At 39.5% G+C, this 11191-nt stretch overlaps 1 protein-coding gene across 17 annotated transcripts in view; it reads right to left on the bottom strand.

Moving 5' to 3' along the window:
- The window catches only part of PHKA1 (phosphorylase kinase regulatory subunit alpha 1), a 130288-nt gene that overhangs the window by 117579 nt on the left and 1518 nt on the right, over positions 1-11191 (bottom strand). For all 17 annotated transcript variants that reach the window (XR_013412552.1, XR_013412553.1, XR_013412551.1 and 14 more), the window contains 2 exon segments: positions 10734-10892; positions 3187-3234 (listed from right to left, as the gene is read on the bottom strand). Coding sequence is in view for 11 of the 17 variants with exons in the window: in XM_077987607.1 (XP_077843733.1) it covers positions 3187-3234; positions 10734-10892 (207 nt within the window). In the remaining 6 variants the exon portion in view is untranslated.

An 11191-nucleotide genomic window follows, 5' to 3' on the forward strand; every position in this document is an offset into this window, starting at 1 on the left:
GGAGGAGAAATTCACCCAACTCATAGATATTTGATGACATAAATTCATGGCTGGGCTCGGCTTTCAAGAAGTGTTATCTGATGTCTGGGCGTGGTGGCTCATGCCTATAATCACAGCATTTTGGCAGGCTGAGGCGGGTGGATCATGAGGTCAGGAGTTCAAGACAAGCCTGGCCAACATGGTGAAATACCGTCTCTACTGAAAATACAAAAATTAGCCGGGCACGGTGGTGGGCACCTGTAATCCCAGGTCCTCGGGAGGCTTAGGCAGGAGAATCACTTGAACCCAGGAGGTGGAGGCTGCAGTGAGCTGAGATTGTGCCACTGCACTCCAGCCTGGGTGACACAGCAAGACTCCATCTCAAAAAAAAAAAAAAAATCTTATCTGAGATTCCTCCTATGGAACAAAGTTCAATCAAAGCCCATTTAAAAGCCTAAGTAAAAAATAATTATTCTTGCTGCACTGTATACAAATAATTAGGCCAAGTATAATAAGCAAACCAGTCCTACCATGATTTGTCTTTAGCAAAAGGGAAACTGGAGAGAGAAAAAATTATATTTCAAAACGACAGTATACCCATTGTTAGATTCTAGTCTTGCCTAATTTTTGTTTCAATTTTTATTAGCTTCTACAGTTTGGATGGAATTCTAATTTTTTTGGCTATAAGCTTTCAAAATAATGTTTTCAATTTTTTTCCTTCTTTTTATTCCCCCATTTTTCCTAATTTGGAGTCACTGAAAACTCAGCTGTGCTTTCTTAAAACCCTGGGAACTGAAGCCGGACAACTCAAACTTCAGGAAAAAATAACAGTAATTGGCCAGCACAGTGGGTTACACCTGTAATCCCAACACTTTGGGAGGCCGAGGCTGGCAGATCTGTCTTAGATTTCCTGGGTTCACAACAAAAAGCTGAAACTAGAAGTCAGAAGGAAAATACTGTGCAAAGGACAACTGAAAGACTTAGTTCCTGAAATTTAAATTTGATAATTAATGCCTCTGATGTATGACAGTAACCGTTATACCTTAAATTTGGTTCCTGAAATTAGTGACCTCAAACATATTTGGTAAGGTAGAAAGTTCAAATATTGGCCAGGTAAGGTGGCTCGTGCCTATAATCCTGGCATTTTAGGAGGCCGAGGTGGGAGAATCACTGGAGCCCAGGAGTTTGAGACCAGCCTGGGCAACATAGTGAGATTCCGTCCCTACAAAAAAAAATTTAAAAATTCGCAAGGCATGGTGGTGCACACCTGTAGTCCCAGTGATGTGGGAGGCTGAGGTGGGGGGATCACTTGAGCCCAGAGGCCAAGGCTGCAGTGAGTGAATTATGATCATACCACTGCACTCCAGCCTGAGCGACAAAGTGAGGCCCCTATCTAAAAAGAAAAAAACAGAAGTGCAAATATCTAAATACAAAATAAAGTAGCAAAGATTTTCTATCTATCATGTATTTCTATGTACTACTTTCTATCTACTACATATTTCCTTCTACTATAGATATAGACTCCTGTGCCTGTAGGCAGTCACTTTATCAATCTGGGCCTCAATTTCTTCTTCTAATAAAACATAATCTTGATCTCCAGAAAAGACAGGTCAGATTCGATGTGGGCAAAATACTTTAAGATCTCCTAGGATAAAACAATTTTTAAAGTAAAAACACTTTTGTATGCAAAAATATCACAAACAAGCCTCAAAAATAAATGATAGACTGCTAAAAAATTCACAATGCATATGACAAAGGACTAATGTCTATAATGTACAAGAACTTTTCAACAGGCAAGAAAGAGAACCTAGAAGATAGGCAAAGGACTTAGCAGACAATTCATCCATGAGGAAATGCAAATTTTCAATCTACACATAAAAGGATGCTCAGCATCACTGGAGGTAAGGAAAATGCAAATTACTGCAATGAGATACAAATTCAAGGTTTCTTATCTCCAATCTTAAAATCTACAACACTTTGAAAAGGTTTTTTCCCCTAAGTTTTGCATTAAAATTCATTTGTTGGCAACACCAGATTCAAATTAAGTCTTTATTTATTCCACTTAGTATGAAATTGCATGCTTCCCTTCAGAGATATTAAAGTTTCTGATTATAGTGCTGTCCTAGACCCGCAGAAGGCATAAGGTAATATATGGTGTATATATACCATACACCATATAATTAAAGGTTGCCAGGAGTATGCACTGTACTGCCTTTTTAAAATCTGAAAAACTTAAATTCTAAAGTTGATGGCCCCAAGGGTTTCAAATGAGGGTGTGTGTGTGTGTGTGTGTGTGTGTGTTTTGTTTACTTATTTTTGAAACTGGGTTTCACTCTGCCACCCAGGCTGGAGTGCAGTGGCACCATCTTGGCTCACCGCAGCCTTGACCTCCCAGGCTCAAGTGATCCTCCCACTTCATCCCCAAGTAGCTGGACTACAGGAGCACACAACCATGTGCGCTAATTTTTTTTTTTTTTTTTGAGACGGAGTCTCGCTCTGTCACCCAGGCTGGAGTGCAGTGGCCGGATCTCAGCTCACTGCAAGCTCCGCCTCCTGGGTTTATGCCATTCTCCTGCCTCAGCCTCCAGAGTAGCTGGGACTACAGGCGCCCGCCACCTCACCCGGCTAGTTTTTTGTATTTTTTAGTAGAGATGGGGTTTCACTGTGTTAGCCAGGATGGTCTCGATCTCCTGACCTCGTGATCCGTCTGTCTCGGCCTCCCAAAGTGCTGGGATTACAGGCTTGAGCCACCATGCCCAGCCCTAATTTTTATATTTTTTGTAGAGACAACGTTTCACCATGTTGCCCAGGCTGATCTTGAACTTCTGGACTCAAGCAATCCATCTGCTTTGGCCTCCCAGAATGCTGGGATTACAGGCATGAGCCACCAGTGCCTGGCCAAATGAGGGTTTTTAGACCTGTATCATCTTTCTACCCTACATATACAATTGAATGTACAGTAATGATAAAACACATCGAAAATCATTTGTAGAGGGTGAAAAAAGACTAGAAAGAAACATTCCAGTGGTAATTACATTGTGAGATTATGGGTGACATTCTCCCTCTCCAAATTTTCCAAATTTTCTAAAATTAGTGTGTACTATTTGTGAAACTGAAAGAAAATATAAGCTATAAACATTCCCTAAGGGGTAGAGATACTATTACAATGTGCTTTTATTGGAGAGGAGGGTGTTACCAATAACATACCTGTCTGATCATACAGTGCAGTAGTCCTCTCATCAGCTTCACTACACTCTGCAGAAATAAATGGAAACAAGACAGTTATAAACATCCCTAGATACAGGGACACTTACTCAGCAACTGCAGTTGGTACATGACCTTTTGAGAACAAGTAACCCTATCCTGTGTTCCTATTTACATGACATTTATAGGTACACAGAAGAGCAGATTACAGCTAAAAGTGGAATCAAAAGCTAAGCTTTATGATTCCTTCAAGTCAAAAAAATCATCCAAGCTCCAACTGGTTTATGTAAAAATAAGCCAACCATCCTATTAGAGGACATTCCACCTGGAGAAAGGGGCAAAACAGCTCAAAAATCCTAAGGCTCTGAGGATATTCTAAAATACATCCTATGGCCTAGAAAGACTTCACTACAACATTGCTTTTATTTTTTCTAAACTAGCCAAGACTTATCTTCCAGAGTCCACAGAAATATTTATCTGGACATGTCCCCTAAAGAATAAAGTGAATTTCAATTAAGAATAAGTATGAAGGGGATCTGTTCATTTGACTCAACCCTTTTTCCTTGAAATAAAGTCACAAATTCTTAAGTTTCAAGTCATCACTATTTCTCTTACTAGGGCTTGACAATTTAAAGTAGTTTGTTTTCCAATCATAACATCTCAAAATTCTGATCACCAACTATATACTACATGACACTAAGGGCCCATCAATCGTGGCATGGGTAGGCAATGTGTTTTGGAAGAACATAGCACCAAACAGCTTCTCTATTTCTCCAAAAAGCTTTCTGTTTCACAGTCCAAAAGAAATCCAACCAGGTTACTCCAGGGTATGCTGGCTCAGAGGCAACTTCAGGACAACTCTGAAAACTCATCTACTTGGAAGCCACATGATTCTGTTATTTCTTCAAAACGTATTCAAATGGGACTACAAGCAATAGTCATGATAAGGATAAGTACTGATTAAATTCCAACTCTTTATGAAGCCTTTTATTGAGGGAAAAATAAAAATAAAAATGGTTTCTGTAGGAGAGTCTCCTCTCTTAAGTCATTTCTGTCTATAAACGGTCCTCTCCCCTTACAGATCAAAAGAAATTTTAAAAAGAGAGAAAGAATAGGCAGTGCATGATCTTGTCACATTTTAAAGACTGAAACATAGGCCGGGCGCGGTGGCTCACGCCTGTAATCCCCGCACTTTGGGAGGCCGAGACGGGCGGATCACGAGGTCAGGAGATCGAGATCATCCTGGCTGACACGGTGAAACCCCGTCTCTACTAAAAATACAAAAAATGAGCCGGGCGAGGTGGCGGCGCCTGTAGTCCCAGCTACTCAGGAGGCTGAGGCAGGAGAATGGCGTAAACCCGGGAGGCGGAGTTTGCAGTGAGCCGAGATCCGGCCACTGCGCTCCAGCCTGGGCGACAGAGCAAGACTCCGTCTCAAAAAAAAAAAAAAAAAAAAAAAAAAAAAAGACTGAAACATTTATTATAAAGCAAGGAAACTTATTGTAACCCCTACAAGAAGACATCTATATGACATTGATGTTAATGAAAGAGTCCATCTCTTTAATATACCCTGTTATGGAAAGTATTTAACACAACCTCCTCTGTGGGGAAACTTTATTCAATTCTGATACATGTCACCACATACTCAAAGGTTCCTACCATATTCTGTCTTTTCTAACAGTAGATGAATTAGAATGGGAAGCAGAGGGAGGGGCTTGAACAGTCTTGTCTTTAAATCAATGGCCCAAAGGAACTCATTTTTAAAAAACCTATTGACGGCCTCTAGTTGACCAATATAGAACTCAGCATTTATATTATTCTGTAAGAATCCTGGGCTCATGTCATTGGCTTCTTCACTATTTTACTGCCTTAGTCACTTTTTCTCTTGCAAACCCATCAACTCCCTTTACCACCCAGCCCCACTACTCCCATCTAAATTTTCTTCAAACAGCAAACCTGGGGAATCAAGGATTCAGTGGAGGATCTCAATTAGTGGCCATTATCAGCCATTTTTATCCTCAAGTTCTAACTTCCAAGGCAAGATAAAATTAGTAGGAAGCATGGGGAGGTAGGAATGATGGGAGATATCTGTACTTTGTGTTCTCCAAACTAACTGTTTTCTGATCCAGGTGTGCTAGATGTTATTAATTATACATGTACATTCATACACCAGGGCTTCTACCCATACCAAGTGACTCTCCCTCTTGCCTATTCTTTTGGAGGACATAAATTTATATATATCTGTGAACTGACTTTATAAGAATATATAACTACACAACCATATCTGTGTACCTCTTTCTCTCTACCCCCAGGTATATGTGCAATCAGATATTTATTGAACCTCTATCAGGTTTTGTAGAACATAAAGACAAGGGAGATGGGACAGATATGTTTTAAAAACTAACTACAGCATAGTCCACCCAGCATTTCCTAATTATCCTTTAAAACACAACTCCTCTCTGAAGTCTTCCTTGCCTTTTCCCAGAGAAGTTTAGACATTCCCACCTCTGTGTGTCCCCATAGAGCTTAGTAGTTATCTCAAATATATAAATCAGTACCTATAGTACCTATCTTAATGTACTGTAACTACTTGCTTATATATCTGTCTCCCCCATCAGATAATGAACTCCCTGAGAAAAAGGGGCAGAGGCCAGGTTCAGAAAACCTTTAAGTCAATGGATGAAGGAAGTTGAATTAAAAAACAAACACGTCTGCAAGTAACTCTCAAATGGCTTATCAAATAAACGTGTGTGTGTGTGTGTGTGTAGGGGTGGGTATGCAAATATGACAAAGTGTTAACAACTAGCGAATTTATATAGAGTATATGCAAATGTTTATTTTACCATTCTTGCAACTTTCCTTTAAGTTTGAAATTTTCCATAATAAAAAGTTGAGGGTTACATATAAACATTTTGTCCCATTTTCTTTTTAACATCTATTATAGGGCCTGGCACGTGATGATTACACAGTCTTTTAAATTTAAGAAAATGAAGATATATGTTGAATGGCACAGATGACAAGTGATCTAGAAGTTCCAAGAAAGGACTCCTGAGAAAGTGACCACTGTACAAGTGAGTGGTCTGTGAGGAAGGACAGGGACCACAGAAAAAGTGGGATTGGTGCTAGGCTTTCAAAGGATATTAGTTTAGATTGAAAGGGAACAGGCATGTAGAAGAAGCAGCCCATAAAAATGTTTGCAGGTGGCTATGTCTATAGGCTCCCACGGAGGCAAACATTCAAACAATACTGATTCTGAAGACATAGGACCCAGGTTGCATTCATGGTACCATCAAATTCCAGCTTCATCTCTGGGCCTCAATCCCTTCACTTGGAAATTGGGGATAATGATACTTGATTCACACGGTATTGTGAGAATAAAATACTGGTAATTATGGGGAAGTGTATTGTACAATGGAAAGTATTTATACAAATGTTAGGTATTTTTATTAAGGGATTATTAGAGGAGTAATAAAGACATCAGCCTGGCTGGAACTGGGTGTATAATGGAGGGCACCAGTGTGATATAATATTGAAAAAAGTAAGCTAGGACCAACCCATAGAGGGCCTTGCCTATCAATCCAAAATGTTTGGACTTTACTTGTGGAGAAATGAGGGCCACAGAAAGATTGTCGAGGATGGAAATGACATAATTTAAGTGTGGTTTTCACAGAAGGGTTAGGGGATAAGGGCTTAGACTAAGGTTGAGGCAGAAGGGAAGAGAAAAGAGGGGATAGATTCAAGAGAAATTATATGAATCAACAGATTTTGGTGTGCATGTATCAAAAGGTAAGAGGGAGAAGTCAAAAATCATTCTAAGGTTAAGTAGCACACTTCAAGCACTGTTTTATAGAGTGCTAGTCCAAGAGATTTTGGAAAGGCTATAAAATTCACTACCATCTTAGACAAAAAATGCACATTAGTACATCAAAGGCTCTGAGAAATTACAGAGTAAAGACACCTGCTGTTTAACATAGTCCCAAACTTAGTTGGCCTAGTATTCCACAGAAAATACTATGGGAAATACTCCAAGTAATATTGCCTGGGTGGTTGGTAGAATGGAGACAGTAATAACAGAAAAAGAGACTGTTGATGAGTTGCCATTGTTTTGTAGTTTGTTTTTAGTTGGAAAGGTGAGGTTTCAGACACATTTTGAGTTTGAGGAGCCACAGTATATGCAGATGCAACTGATGAGGTGACAAATGAAAACCTAGGTTTAAATTGAAGTGAGGTCAGAGATGAAGACTTGAAAGTCATTCTCATAAAGGTAATAGTTAAAGTCATGGGAAAAGATGAACCACTACACAAAAAGAACACACCTTAGCACACAGAACTGGAGTGAGGCCCAGAGATGAAGCTGAGATTTGATGGTACCATGAATGCAAAGAGATATCCCTATTTGTCTGCCTATATTTCTATGGTTATGAGACCGTATCTATATGCCTGAGAGAAAGACATTTGTTAAAACATTCATGTGCATAATTCTACTCTCAATCTAGGATGCAGCAGTTGCCTAAACCCTTGTCCTTTTTTCATCCAGAATTCTCTTCAATTCTCTGATATTATTTCTCAGAAAGAAACCAAGGTAAGAATTGGAAGGAAGGGTAGAAATTAACAATCAATGTTTTGGGAAAAATCCACACAGTAATAGAAAGTTGCAATAGGTGGGAATTTAATCTATGAATTTATTGGATGTAATCTATGTTCATATTTTGGCCATAACTAGTCATTATTTAACACTGGCTATACATTAGAATCACCCAGGTAGTTTTTAAAAAAATATTGATGCTACTGAGCTCCACTTCCAGAGATTCATATTTAAATTTTCTAAGCTGTGGTGTAGTAAGGGTGTTTCTTAAAAGATTCCCAGGCGGGTGTGCTGGCTTGCACCTGTAATCCCAGCACTTTAGGAGGCCGAAGTGGGTGGGTCATTTGAGATCAGGAGTTTAAGACCAACCTGGCCAACATGGTGAAGCCCCATCTCTACTAAAAATACAAAAAGATTAGTCGGGTGTGGTGACGCGCACCTGTGATCCCAGCTACTGTGGAGCTGAGGCAGGAAAATCGCTTGAACCTGGGAGGCAGAGATTGCAGTGAGCTGAGATCGCACCATGGCACCCCAACCTGGGCAATAGAGCAAGACTTAGTCTAAAAAAAAAAAGCTTCCCAAAGCTTCCCATGTGATTCCAAAGTACAGTCAGAGTTTGGAACCACTCATCTAGATCAAGGATAAATCTAGCCGATTGCTATTTTTATAAATTAAGTTTTATTTAAACATAACTACACTCATTCTTTATATACAGGGGACCCCTGAACAACACAAGTTTGAACTGTGCAGGTCCACTTATATGTGGCTTTTTTCCAACTGAACACAGATCAAAAATACAGTATTCAGGAATGAGAAACCTATGTATATGGAAGGCTGACTTTTCTTATAGATGGGTTCCACAGGGCTGACTGCAGAATTTGAGTATGCAGAGATTTGGTTATAAGCAGCCTGTCCTGGAATCCATCCCACATATATACTGAGGGATGACTGCATTGTCTCTGGCTGCATTTGCACCACAATCACAGAGCTGAGTAGTTGGATAGAGACCACATGTGACCTACAACCCTAATGATAAAAATAGTTACTATCTGGCCTTTTACAGAGATGATTTTCTGGTTCCTGATTAACACTGAATCAGGTTTGAGAAAAAAAATTGAGACCTAATAATAAAAACCTGTTGCAATTCATAATGAAAGTTCATAGAAATTTAAAAATTCCCACAAAATCTTTTCTTTTTGAAAGATGTTTCCCATTGCTATAATGTTTTGAAACATTCCTAATTACTATTAAGGTGGTATGAAAGGTATTTTTTGGCTATGTTGAAAATTATTTAATGGAACATTAAAATTTTAGAATGGGTAATTCAATGTTTCCCTACTATTTCCCCCTTCCTCTGTTAAATTCTTTATAACTGGGCCAAATAAGAAAAAGTGTTAACATTACAGGGAGATAACAGATTTCTTCTAATAGAATTGAAAAAATTGGTCAAATTGTACCAGATACGAAATTCCAATTCTATTGATATTAATTTCTAGTAAAAAATAGCAACAAAACACTGAGCTCAAACTAGAAAACATTGAGTAGCATGTAGGATTTGGGGGAGGGGAGTAGGCAGGATTACAGGTGAATTTTTTTAAACACTCCTCTATATTTTCCAAATTTCTACAATGGTATTATTTTTATAAAAGTCATAAAAGGCTGGGCACGGTGGCTCATGCCTGTAATCCTAGCACTTTGGGAGGCCGAGGCGGGTGGATCACAAGGTCAGGAGATTGAGACCATCTTGGCTAACATGGTGAAACCCCGTCTCTACTAAAAATACAAAAAATTAGCCAGGCATGATGGCACGTGCCTGTAGTCCTAGCTACTCGGGAGGCTGAGGCAGGAGAATCGCTTGAACCTGGGAGGCAGAGGTTGCAGTGAGCCAAGATCGCACCACTGCACTCCAGCCTGGGGACAGAGTGAGACTCCGTTTCAACAACAACAAAAAAACTCATAAAAATAATGATCTGTACTACCTGGTCTAGAGCAAAAACTTGAACAACTTTTTTTTTGGTGGACCTATGTATCTCTCAACAATGGCTTGCATGAAGAATAAACGCCTGCTGTTGCTAAGGACAACACAGTGCAACCCCATATTACACTGATACTTGTAAAAAAACAAATATCAATATTCTGATTTATAGATGAAGATTGGAGCTCAGATTGCCTAAGTGTTAGAGAGACCACTGGAGAAAATGGCTGGTATAGAGATAATTTTTCCCACTAATGGAAATGAATGCACATCCGTCTTATAACTGACAACAGAGTACTTCAACTCCTGCGGTAGCCCAGAATATTGTTTTCTTAATATTATTTTCTTGGTTGTTGAAGAGGATGCAGCTCCCTTTGTGTCTCAACAGTTCTATAAAGGATGCTTGTTTACTGAGGGGAAGTGCCTTAAAAGTTGGCTTAAAAGCATCTGCTGACTTTGACCTCATTTTGCCCAGGAGTTGAGGGAGGGAGGAAGCAACAGGCTCTGAAACAGTGGCCACAGCTATAAAAATCAACAAATAAAGTCTTTACTGTGTCTAGTCCAGAAGGCTTGCTGATTTATGTTATTTACCCTCATACAAATACCACAATTTTTAAAAATGAAGTAAAATAGTAGATACCTGCCCCCAAACGTTTTTCTCAATGAGAATACAGTGGAGACTACAAGATACATTTACTTAGAGAGTTAGGCATTTTAGGAAAGATCCCAGGATAGGATTTTCCACTGTAACAGAACAGACTGTTCCCTCTCCCTCAAATCAGCAAGTTTCAAGTTTCCACTGCAAGAATACCACTTCAGTGCAATACAGGAAAGCTTTTTGGAATATAATTTCAGAAAGATGATGAAAGAGGGAAAGGCAAAATACAGTTATCTTAGCTTTTGGTGGGTTTCACTTCCTTCAGTCTCCACTCTGCCCCCAAACCCCAATCACACACAGCTCCAGATCTCTTTGTATTTTTATTTTGAGTACCTGCTCCAATTCATAGGCCTTTGCCTTATCCTCATCCCGGTCTGCATTCTTCCGATAGGCCAGGCCCAAACCCCACACAGCCAAGATGCTGTACACGTTATCTCGGACCCATGCATCTTTCTGATCATAGCTGGCTGGGAGCAAGCCAGTCACTGGATTCTGCAAGGTCAAGAAAAAGAGGGCAGGAAGGTAACCATACAGTGTTAACATTAGGAAACAGAATCTTCCAAATGGGTTTTTTAGGGACTTTGGTCTTTCTTCTACTTCTCCACTCGAGTTTTATAACCTCCTCTTCTTCTGACCTATTGCAGGCAAATGCTATCTTCCCACCCTCCCAAGTTTTACTGAGCTATATTTGACACATCAAAAATTGTGTATATTTAGGGAGTACAACATGATGATTTATGTATTCATTGAGAAATGATAACCACAATGACATTTATTAACACATCTATCAT

The sequence above is a fragment of the Macaca mulatta genome, chromosome X (assembly GCF_049350105.2).
Source record: "Macaca mulatta isolate MMU2019108-1 chromosome X, T2T-MMU8v2.0, whole genome shotgun sequence".
Lineage (NCBI taxonomy): Eukaryota > Metazoa > Chordata > Mammalia > Primates > Cercopithecidae > Macaca > Macaca mulatta.